The sequence below is a fragment of the Haplochromis burtoni genome, unplaced genomic scaffold, assembly GCF_018398535.1.
Source record: "Haplochromis burtoni strain Fernald_Lab_line unplaced genomic scaffold, NCSU_Asbu1 Contig_193, whole genome shotgun sequence".
NCBI classification, from domain to species: Eukaryota; Metazoa; Chordata; class Actinopteri; order Cichliformes; family Cichlidae; genus Haplochromis; species Haplochromis burtoni.
Window position 1 is genome coordinate 558,364 of NW_024582554.1, and position 12,370 is coordinate 570,733.

Sequence of the window (12,370 nt, forward strand, 5' to 3'; positions counted from 1 at the left end):
AAGTTATGACCTGCAGTCTCTCTGGGTCAGATATGAACCAAGTTTAGGTGGAGTTTATTTTCGTTATGCTGACTTTTTCCGTACTGCGTGCTAGCTAGCATGACGGAGTTTCTATACAGCTGGGTGGTGCTATGAAGTTAATGATGTTGAACTTTATTTTGTTCATAAGTTATTAGAGTTGCCAACCGTCCCGTCTGGTATTCAGAGAAAATATTACGCGTTTCTTATTGAGGTGAAAAGGAACAGTTTGTCCCGTAATTCAGCTACAATGAAAAAGGCACAAAGCTGGAGTTATTCTGTGTCTTTGCTGCACAGCTGCCTCTTCTTCTCTCATTCTCCCCCCTCCCTCTCCCGTTTCTACTTCAATCATGAAAACTGATCAATGATCAGCTGATCGGCTCTCTTGTTTGTTTATCGCTCACTTTGCGCCGAAAGAGGAAACCAGCGGATGTCGCGCTAAACAACAGCAGCACGTTTAAGCTTGATCAGCTGTTGTTAGAATTTATTTAATATTAATTTCTAGTATCAGCTGATGTTTGCTGGAGCCACAGCTGTAAACCTGCTGGTCATGATATGGTTTGCTTATCTTGTGATATTCTGGATTAGGCTCTTAAAAGATCAGGACAGAAGGACGTGGATAGGTGCCTTTATTGAACAGCAGGACATCACACACTAACTTGTTGTTTCTTAGCGGTGCAGAAAACTACCCTTTTTTGTTGTTATATATTGGTCAACCAAGAACTAGCCCTGTAACAGGCACTTCTGTATTTTACCACTGGGGGGCAACAATTCACTCTATTACATTCCTCCCCTTTTAGATTTGTAATTGAAGTAAGCAACCCTTTAAAGAATGTATTTCACTGCCCCCACCAAAAAGAAATATTCTGTGGCCCTTACGAACAATGAACAAATGTAGCCATTACTTCCATTATTAACTCTTCACTTCTAAAATAACTGGCAGTAAATAACTAAAACATAACTCTACATTTTCAAAGATTCAGTCTCTTTGGGGGAACTCTGCGTCTCTCTGGGTATCTGCGTTCCACAGATGGGCTTTGGGTGGTTTCTGGGGTGGATACTGGTGGTTCATCGGTTGTCTGTTTAGGTGGTTCAGGAGGTAAGGAGTGTGATGTTAAAATCCCAGGTGGACTTGGTGGTATCTCTGGAACAACACTGTCCATAATCACTTCTGGCCGTCCCTCTGAAACCGGTGAAAATATAACTGGGGGTTTCTCCACAGTCTGTCTCCATGGTAACAGGTGATCCACATGTATTGTGCGTGTTCTCTGTCCCTCTTGTATCAGGTAAGTAACACTTCCCATTTTCTTCAGAACTGTTCCCTGAGTCCATTTTGTTTCCCCCCCCCTGAAGTTTCGGATACGCACAGCGTCTCCCTCCGAAAAAACACGAACAGGTTGGGTTTTGTAATCATGGTGTCGCTTCTGCTCAGACTGTTTCTGTTCAATGTGTCTGCTTAGTTCAGGTTTCAGCAGGCTGAAGCGAGTCCGGATCTGACGTTTCAGGAACAACTCTGCTGGTGTACGACCCGTCACAGTGTGCGGTGTACTGCGATACATGATAAGGAAGTTTGCCAAACGATGACTGAGTGGCAATGTGGCCTTACCATCTGCTTCCAGCACATTTTTCATCAGGGATCGTTTCAGGATTTGTACTGACCTCTCTGCTGCCCCGTTTGATGCAGGATGATAGGCAGGAACAGCTGTGTGTCTGATCCCATTTAACTCCAGAAACTGATTGAATTCCTTTGACACAAGTTGAGGTCCATTGTCTGAAACAAGCTCTTCTGGAAGTCCATATGAAGCAAATAACCCTCTCAAAACCTCAATGGTGTTGTGTGAGGTAATGGATGGCATAGGGAACACTTCCAACCATTTTGAATGACTGTCAATGACAACTAAAAAGTACTGCTTGCCTTTTTCAGCGAAATCAATGTGAATCCGTTGCCAAACTCTCTCAGGCCACTTCCACGGATGGAGTGGTGCAACGGGTGGTGACTTCTGTACAGCCTGACAGACTGAGCAGCTTTGAACCAGTTCTTGTATATCACCATCACAGCCTGGCCACCACAGGTAACTGCGAGCGAGTGCTTTCATACGACAGATACCTGGATGTTCATGATGCAGGTCTTCCAGCACTTTCTGTTGGTAAACCGGTGGAATGATGACCCGTTGTCCCCAAAGAACACATCCTTGTTCTGCTGACAGCTCGTGTCTGCGTGTAAAGTAAGGCTTAAGTGATTCGTCTTGCATATAACTCGGCCACCCATTCATGGTGTAGCTCCAGACCTTGCTGAGGATTGGATCCTTCATGGTTGCTCTCTCAATGTCTTTAGCTACTATTGGTAGCTCTTCCACATGTGAGAAATAGAAGATACTTCCCTCAGCGGCAATGTTGTCTGGCGTATTCCGAGGTAGACGTGACAATGCATCTGCATTAGCATGTTCAGCTGATCTTCTATATTCAATGTCATAGTTGTATGCCATTAGAATAAGAGCCCAGCGTTGCATTCTTAGTGCAGCGAGTGTTGGGACAGCTGACTTTGGCCCTAGTATAGCCAGCAGTGGCTTATGATCTGTTATGAGGGTGAATTTCCTTCCATACAGATATTTATGGAATTTCTTTACTCCAAAAATTATGGCAAGGGCCTCTTTTTCTATCTGGGCATACTTTCGCTCAGCTTCAGTTAATGTTCTTGATGCGAAAGCCACAGGCCTTTCCTCTCCATTTTCCATGACATGAGAGATGACTGCGCCCAATCCATAAGGTGATGCATCGCAGGCTAACTTCAATGGCAGATTTGTGCTGTAGTGCACCAACACTTTGTTCTGCAGCAGTAGACTTTTTGCATCCCTGAATGCTTTTGCACATTCCATGGTCCAAATCCATTTAGCATCTTTTCTCAACAGGTTATGCAAAGGCTGAAGAATGGTGGATGGATTTTCCAAAAATCGACTGTAGTAATTTAGAAGACCAAGAAAGGACTTCAGTTCAGTGACGTTTGTTGGTTCTGGTGCATTTGCTATGGCTGCTACCTTTTCCTCTAAAGGATGCAGACCATCCCTGTCAATACGATGTCCCAGGTACTCCACACTGCTCTGAAGAAAGTGGCACTTGGAAAGCTTCACTCTGACACCATGCTTCTCCAGACGTGTGAGTACTTCCTCCAACCTCTTCAAATGATCCCTTTCAGATGAAGCAGTGATGAGGATGTCATCCAAAAAGCAGGTCACATGCTCCATCCCCTGAAGGATTTGATCCATCACAGACTGGAAAAGAGCCGGAGCACTGGAAACACCATAGCTGAGGCGATTGTACTTATAGAGACCTTTGTGTGTGTTGATGACCAGATACTTCTCTGATTCTTCATCTAACTGTAGCTGCTGATAGGCATGAGAAAGGTCAAGTTTACTGAAGGATGTTCCTCCAGCTAAAGTGGCAAACAAATCTTCAGTATTTGGAAGTGGATATCTTTCCTCTTCAACACACTGGTTGACACTGACTTTGTAGTCACCACATATCCTAATTGTTTTGTCTGCCTTTGGCACAGTAACAATAGGGGATGCCCACTCACTTTTCTCAACCTTTGAAATAACCTTCACCTTTTCCAATCTGTCCAGCTCCTTTTCCACAGCTTCTTTTAGTGCATAAGGAACTGGGCGAGCTTTACAGAAAATTGGTGTGGTGTTTGGTTTAGTGTGGATTCTAGCTTTAAATCCCTTTATGCAGCCTTGGTCATCCGAAAACACTGCCTGATGGCGCTGAATCACTTCTAGTACTCCTGGCTTTGCTTCTTTCTGCACCAGTACCTTGTGTACTGTGAAAATCTGTTTCCAGTTCAGCTGTAGTTTCTTTAACCAGTTTCGTCCAATCAGAGCTGGTCTGTCTCCCTGAACAACGATCAGTGGTAGGGTGATGTTTTGAGTCCCATACTGTACTGGTAACATAATATATCCACGCACAGCAATGTGTTGGCCTGAGTAGGACTTGAGCTTTAGCCCACTGGCTGGTTTTATAGGGAAATGAGTGAGATGCATCTGATAATACTTGTCTGATACTACCGACACTGCTGATCCTGTATCCAGCAGCATGGTGGTGTTCTTGCTCCCAAGCGCAACATCCACTGTGTATCCCTTCTCACTGGAGGTGATGGAGTACATTGAATAAACTCCAAAAAGTTCAGCTTCATCATTCCTACTTGAGCATTCATCCTCAGTTTCCAAATACTGAGTTTGCTGACTGAATTTTTTATTCCTGCAAGCACGTGCAATGTGTCCTATTTTTGCACAAACATGACACTTTTCACTCTTAAATTTGCACTCACGTGCTGAATGCTTTCCACCACAACGATAACATGGTTGCTTCATTCCTGTGTCTTTTTTAGGTCCCTTCCAGTTCTTTGGCTTGTTATTGCCCTCTTGCCTGTTCTGTCCTTTCCATCCTTTGTTGAAAAAATTTGGAGCATTTGTCAAGGCATTTACGTGGTGAGGGTCCTGGCGTCCTGAGAACTCCATCGTATTTTTCGAAGCGAGTTCCATGGATACGGCAATCTCACATGCACGTGGAAATGTAAGATCTCTTTTCCGATAGTAGCTTGCGCTGCACAGCATCAGAACGCAGCCCACTAACAAAACGATCCCTCAGGGCCTCATCCAAATATTGTCCAAAATCACATGTGGCTGACAACTGCCTCAGGGCGACAACATAGTCAGAAACTGCCTCCCCTTCTTTCTGGTTACGTTTCTGAAAACGAAAACGCTCAGCTATCACCACTGGAGTCGGCTTATAATGCGCACTTAACGCCCCAGTCAGCGCTGCATATCCCATGGTACTCGGTACCCTCGGAGACACAAGATTCTTTAGCAGCCTGTATGTATCTGCTCCGATCACAGAGAGAAACGTGCACACTTTCTTCTCATCGGAAACATCATTTGCCAACATCCATTGCTCCAACCGCTCCAAATATGACTCAAAATCTTCCTTCGATTCATTATACTCTTCAACACGACCCACATGCATCGCCATGTTAGCTCACCAAAAGCTGTTCCGCTGCAGCCGTGAAGAAAACGTCTTGGTTTGTCTTTTTCTTTACATGTGAACACAGCCCTCCTACAGCCTCTGTCACGCTGTGGAAATCTTTAGAATCCTCGTCGCCAGTTGTGATATTCTGGATTAGCTCTCTTTTTGTGTCCAGGGTTACAGTATCTGTTGTTAACGTAGACAATGAGTCTCCCACCTCTGCTTTTTCTGCTGGCCTGCGTGTCCCTATCGGCTCTCACGGATGTGAAACCGCATAGGTCTACGTTAGCCTGCGGCGTTAGCTCGGTTAGCCACGTCTCCGTGAAGATAAACAAGCTGCACTCACGGTATAGTCTGTGGTTGTTCAGAGCGCACAGTTCATCAATCTTATTCTGTAACGAGTTCACGTTGCCCATGATCACTAGGCCTAGGCTGTGCTGTACTAGGCTTCCCATAATGCACTTCTTGTTCGCTCTCCTTTTTTCTCTCACTATGTGTTTACACACCTCTCTGCATTTAATCATTAGTTGTTATTATTGTTATTCATCTCCAGCTCTCTTCCACAGCGCGTCTTTTATCCTGTCTTCCTCCCCCTCACCTCCGACTGGCTGCAGGCGGATGGCCCCGCCCCTCCCTGAGCCTGGTTGTGCCGGATGTTTCTTCCTGTTAAAATTGAGTTTTTCCTTCCCACTTTTGCCAATTGCTTGGTTGTTGTTTGATTGTTGGGGTTTTCTCTGTATTATTGTAGGGTAGCACCTTGAGTTGACTGTTGTTATGATTTGGCTCATTTGATTGAGGTGAGTTGAACCCTTGGATCTGATAACACTCTTGTGACTAACCTTTTTTAAATGCAGTATATGTACGTAGGTTGTATAAAGTGCTTGCAAACCTGTTAAACAAATGTGTAAAAATACTTTTTCTGAGCGTGCTCATAGAGTACTTAGCTAGTGCAGTATTATTTTAAATTAAGTTTAGTAATCAAAGTTAAAAAGAGGTTTTCAAAAGAGAAGGAGCGAACAGAATGATTATTGAGGAATGAGGAGTTTTAGAAATAAGTATTTGTTATACAGGGTGGGCCATTTATATGGATATACCGTGATAAAATGGGAATGGTTGGTGATATTAAAGTCCTGTTTGTGGCACATTGAAAGAATAAAGTTACGTTGAAACCAAGCACACCATTGTTTTTCTTGTGACATTACCAATAAGTGTGATGTGTCACATGGCCCTCTTCCTATTGGAAAAACAAAAGTTGTATCCAAGATGGCCGACTTCTAAATGGCCACCATGGTCACCACCCATCTTGAGGAGTTTGCCCCCTCACATATACTGATGTGCCACAAACAGGACTTTAATATCACGGTGTATCCATATAAATGGCCAACCCTGTATAGTGACTCATTAAGTCAGTCTTTGAAGACCTGTGACTTCTCATTTGTTTCATGTTTACAGACATTACAGATATTTTATCTGTGCTAAAAGTCATTTGGGCTTGTCGCCTCATTGAAGTGTGTGGGTTTATAGCATAAGCTAAAGTTTCCTTTTCCCAGACGTGTGACTCTAGTTTTTGTCTATAATGCTGATCTTGTGTGTGTGTGTGTGTGTGTGTGTGTGTGTGTGTGTGTGACAGAGGGAGAGAGAGACTTTGAGATGCTGTGTTTTCTCTGGTACAGCACGATGTTGCAAATATTCTAGAGGAAAATCTTTGAGTTCTTGACTAAATATCATCTTCCTAACACCTTTGACCTCATGCAACTGCTTACATCAGACTCTTTGGGATTGGAAATACACAGTCACAGTGGTAGTTAGGCCAGGTCACAACATCTAATCCAAGTGAGAAGTTTTAAACTTTAAATTTGCAGAACCAAGATTTTCCACATTATCTGTGAGCAATGCCACAAATCCTAATAATGTGTCTGTCATTGCAAAGGTTCCTAATAGTGGTATGTTGTAAGTAATAAATTTGTTCTCCTACCTTCTCCAGTTTTTATGAAGACTCCTTCATTTGAAGCTATACATAGCTAGGATAACAACATCAAATATCTTACGATTCAACTTTTCAATAAAACAATTTGTATAAAGAGTATAAATATCTATGAGTATATGCATTTCCCCCTTCTTTCTCGTCTCGTCTAGTTTATCTGAAAGCAGAAAGCAAGCCATATCTCATTAATGAAAAACCAAACACATGTGCCCTAGGTACTATTTTTCTATTAAATGAAAATCAATCAGAATTGATCACAACTAATTAGTGTCTACCTGGGGTTTTTTAATGGACTGTTTAACTGTCGCGCCATCTTGTGGTGAAAATTGTGAATAACATTTTCAACTCAGCATCCGCCACTAAGCAGTAAAACAAGGTTTGGGGATTCTGAGCAAGTGCACACGAAATGACCCAGACATACGAAAGCCCCAGACACAAAACAAACAACCATAAAGTGTAACACAAGGTAACCATATAGTGACTTGTTGTCGCACTTGGTTGAAAAATGCTCCCCGAGATGAAAAAGCCTACCTATCTCAGTCAGAAATGTCTGGAACTATTACTGTTGCTGCGCCTTTCAACCGCTTTAAAACAAAATTCGAGTGGCTGTTTTTTTCGGGTTTGTGTGTGTGTGTTTGTTCGTTTTTTACTTGTTTTTTTATTATTAATTTATTATACCATATGCCAGCGGCGGTAGGCAGACCACGTAGACGTTTTCTGGAAATCCACGCGCTACAAGATGCGTTCATTTGCTGCCGTAGATGTAGGAACTACATTTTCTGTGAGATTACATTATATTACATTATAACCAATGTGTACTTTATCTAAGGATGTAAGGGTTTTCTACTTCGTTTATGTTACTTCTTGGACATATAGTTTCGATAACAGTACCAACTACCATTCCTATGTAAATGTTGGCTTGTGCGGTACTGAAGGTCCTGAACGCAGCACGGGCCTCTACTGTTGAGATGGGGTACTGCAGCCGCGGCTCCGCGCTGGGACTGGTCCTTTTGCAGCCATTTTCTGTCCAACCAAACAGCCGTCTCAGGAAGGTAACCAACCAGGGCTTCATTGCAGGTTTGTTCCTGGCTCCGGCCAATGATTGCTAACCGATTTCTCGTTAGCTCGAATGGAAATGTCCGTCTCTGTCTGATTTTTTTATTTGTTGTCTGGGTGAATGAGGGCTGCTCATCAGGAAGTATCCAGCGGGTGAAAGTTTAAAAATGACTACTAAACATTTCGGCCCTGGTCACGTCTTGCTATGCTGTGCACCACAAAGAACAGGCCAAGGCGGACGCGAATTGCGTTGGATCTGCAGTGAGAATGTATTTAAGGGACACTCAGTGCCTGAATAGGGTTAACTACTCAAGGTAACAGTCCACTGGAAAGCTTCTCTTCATTACGTTAAAAGCACTGGTTTCCCCAATATTGGCGAGGCCACGGGCTAACCCCATCCCCGGGTTAACATTAGCTAACATTAGCTAAAAATGTCACAAATGATAACCGCTACTTACCACACGGTAGCCAAACACATTCCAGTGTATTTAGCATGTGGCTAACGTAAGCTGGCCTCACCGTTGGCTTACAGCTGTTTTACGTTTTCCCTTTCAGATAAATGCTAACAGTTCCAGTGGGTAGCTAGCTGTGTCATGCCAAGTTAAACATTTCTCAGTGCAAACACACAGGCCGATATAAAAGTGCGCACAGTATGAGGGAGCGCTGTTATTGTGGCATTCCTCCTTATACACGCCTGAGTACCGAAATACGCTACTTAACCAAGCTAGTCGTTAGTAGAAACTCAGGATGCAGATAAACCCTCTAAAACAAGCACCAAGACGCAATAGCAACAAACCCGCCAAGTCAGTCTGCTGGAAAACAAAAACACACGCATGTATCAGGATTGGGTGACAACACAAAACACGTTTGGCGCACTATTAACGGCCAGGTTACCTCCACCGAATAAGAGCTACTGATATTTAGTGTACATTGAAATGTTGAATGACTTAGTATTACGCTATAAAAACATTGCGATGGCCTTCTCTCCCTGATAGATGTGATGTTATAATAAAGTAGCCTTTGCCTTTAGCTTACCAGTTGATTGAATAGCGGAATGACCTCGTTAATTAATACGTAATAAAAGAAAAAAATAATTAAAGTGTCCTAACCTGCAACAATTAAAGCTAGCTGCCCCCTTATTTGCAAAGAGTCGCTACAGTAACAGCTTCTTTTAGTTGGTATTATTTTTAATGCCCTTCCTGACACAAGCCCAAAGGGATTTGTGTCTCCTCCCGGGATCGAACCAGCGATCTTTCACTTGTTAGGTCAACCCTTGATGTATGTTTCGCTGTTGATTGCAGGGTTTGACATATGGCCTAAAACATTATGATAAAAATGCTCAAATCAGTCAGCATTGATCATTATCATGATCCATTTAAAAATACTATTACTTTAAACTTTAAAGCTTCTGTGTTCATTTAAACAACACCTTACCCTACTCAATACAACAGTAGGTCTGCTACTGTCAAACAAAAGATCAATAAATAAAATGGATAAATGGTTTGTTTAACAGGTCATAGCTGCACTTTCTTTTGTGCTCACCCATGTCAGACATATCTAGGTCAGTCTGAGTGTTGGAGTCACAGTGTAGCTACGGAGAAAAACAGCAAGCAGGCATTATTTATTCTGTTTCATAGCTCAGAGCATAGTAAAACAGCATGTGGCTGAATCCCAAAGGAAAACATCTTCTCCTTCCTAGAGGAGCATGCATGCTGGGACCCTTCTAAATAACTCAGATCATGCCTAAGGCGTGGCTCTAAGAAGCTGGCTACATTCAGGCTTCATAGGTTTACTGTAGTGCTACAGCTCCAAATAACTAAGTCAGCTGTGTGGTATTGCAGATGGACGGAGACAGCTCGACCACCGACGCCTCCCAGCTGGGCATCACTGGAGAGTACATGGCTTCCAGTCACTATGTTCTCCAGCCTCAGGAAGGTAAGGAAAAAAACAAAGCGTCAGTATAAAATCATCATCTTCATCGAAGTGCATTTTGGCTTTGTTCTTATAGCGCTGACTCTCTGTGTGTTTCATAGATGATGGAGATGAGAATCTGAATGACCATGAAGACGGCAGTAGTAAGGAGAACTACAGGGAACAGGACATATATCTTCCCATTGCTAATGTGGCTCGCATCATGAAGAATGCTGTTCCTCAGACTGGAAAGGTTTGTGAGGGATGAAAGGGAAGAGAAAGAAAACAGAAATAATAACGCCTTCACACAGTATGTTATTGAGCTCACAAAGAGATTCTTAACCTCCTCAGTTTCACTTTCATCCTGGCCACCTTTAAATAGCTTTCACTGTTACGATAAGCACCTCTTCTAGCTTTGCCCCAGCAAGAAGGGCCGTCTGGTGAGATGTCTCACTCATGCTACTTTGACAGCCATCGTTAGAGATGGGAGATCACTCTTTAATGTCATTGCACAGTCATACCTAGTACACTAGTGCTGTACAAGTCCTTCAGGGTGTGTGTGAATGGGTGGATGACTGAAAGTAGTGTAAAGCGCTTTGGGGCCCATAGGGACTGAGTAAAGCGCTATACACATACAGGCCATTTACCATTCAGGGAGGGAGGAGGATGTCCAGTGATTTTTGGGCCATATTAATGACCCTCTGAAGTGCTTCTTTGTGTGCCATGGTGCAGCTGGAGAACCACACACAGATGCAGGATGTCAGCACACTTTCAGTGGTAGAAGACGACCAGCAGCTCCTTCAGGCCCATTTTTCTGAGGATTCTCAGAAAATGGAGATGCTGTTTTGCCTTCTTTACAACCACTGAGGTGTTTGAGCTCCACTGGAGGTCTGAGTCTATGTGCACACCCAGGAACTTGAAACTGGAGACCCTTTCCACACACTAACCATTCATGCTGATGCAGCTCAGACTTCCTCCTTCTAAAGTCGACTCCCAGCTCTTTTGTCTCGGTGGTATTGAGGTCCAGATTGTTGTCTACACACCAATCTGACAGCCTCTGAACCTCAGCTCTGTACGCCGTCTTGTCGCCCCCAGAGAAGAGCCCTACCAAGATGGTATCATCTGGGTGGGTACTGACGCAGTCATGTGTGTACAGAGTGTACAGTGGGGGACTCGGTACACAGAGTTGTGGAGAGCCGGTGTTAAGGCTGAGGGCCCACTCTAACTCGCTGTACACGGTCTGACAGGAAGTCTCCGATCCAGCAGCAGGTGGTCGGAGGAAGTTCGATATCCAGCAGTTTAACTATTAGTCTGTCGGGGAGTATCGTATTAGAAGCAGAGCCAAAGTCAACAAAGAGCAGCCTGGCGTAACGGCCCTGTTGTTCCAGGTGGGAGATGGTGGTGTGTTGGTTGTAGCAATGGCATCTTCAGTTGATCTGTTAGCTCTGTATGTGGCAGGACATGATGTGATGTTGGACCAGTTTCTCGAAGCACTTCATTATAACAGGTGTTAGAGCAGCTGGGCGGCAGTCGTCGAGGCTGCTGAGGTTGGTACACTTTGGCAGTGAGACGATTGTGGCCGACTTTAGGCACGGCAGGATGCAGGACTGGGGCAGTGAAGCGTGAAGATCTTAGTGAAAACCCCCCGGCCTCTCTGATGCCTCTTTTCAGCTCAGATCTGGCTGCACTGTACTGCTTGCTGTCACCAGAGCTGAAGGCAGAGTCACGTTGCTTTAGCAGGACCTGGACCTCTTTAGTCATCCAGGGTCAGCTTTCAGCGTGATTCTGTTTGATTGAATCAAAGATAACCCATCGGCATTTTCTTGTCTGCATGTGATATCTCCTGTTGTTATACCTGGGTGCGCCGAGTTGAAAGTAGACGACACTAATGGAAGACTATGACTATAATAGTAAGAAATTTAGATTCAACTCGGCTCCGGGCTGATACAGTAAGTATATGATCAGAAGAAAGGAGTAACGCTCGTTTAGTAACTGTATAGGTCAACGGTACTTGTATGCTGTTAATTCCCACAGTTCTTACATAGATGAAGTACAGTTCCGAGGAGAGACAAGACGTCAGTCGCAAACATCGTTAAGCAGTTTCATGATCGAAGTAGCAGCAAGAAGAGGCAGTCGCTCCATATATCGCTTGTTAAGCTTAACGCAGGAATGCTTTACAAACATTCAGAGATGGACTTACACACTTGCTTTACTTCTCTCGGGGATAACTTTGTCGGAGATGAAATGCCGGGTTGCTAGCGAAGCTCCAAATGCTATCCAGACCACCGACAGGTCCCGCATGCCACAGCCGCTCTATCACGTGATGCATACTGCTCCGACGTGCTAACGTTCTGAGGTGAGTTACGGCGTGTTGCAAGTTTT

General features: G+C 43.9%; 2 protein-coding genes across 3 annotated transcripts in view; one reads left to right on the plus strand and one right to left on the minus strand.

The window, feature by feature from the left end:
- Positions 1-989: 989 nt before the first annotated feature.
- On the minus strand, positions 990-4,178 carry LOC106633287 (uncharacterized protein K02A2.6). The gene has a single exon (XM_014335164.2). It carries the CDS (start codon positions 4,176-4,178, stop codon positions 990-992), a length of 3,189 nt encoding a protein of 1,062 aa, XP_014190650.2.
- A 3,793-nt stretch (positions 4,179-7,971) lies between these two features.
- The window catches only part of nfyba (nuclear transcription factor Y, beta a), a 9,212-nt gene continuing 4,813 nt past the window's right edge, over positions 7,972-12,370 (plus strand). The window contains exons 1-3 of one of the 2 annotated variants that reach the window (XM_005935324.2): positions 7,972-8,098; positions 9,919-10,012; positions 10,111-10,241. In XM_005935324.2, coding sequence (XP_005935386.1) covers positions 9,919-10,012; positions 10,111-10,241 — 225 coding nt within the window. In that variant the 5' untranslated portion in view covers positions 7,972-8,098. The other variant, XM_005935325.3, reaches the window with a different exon arrangement.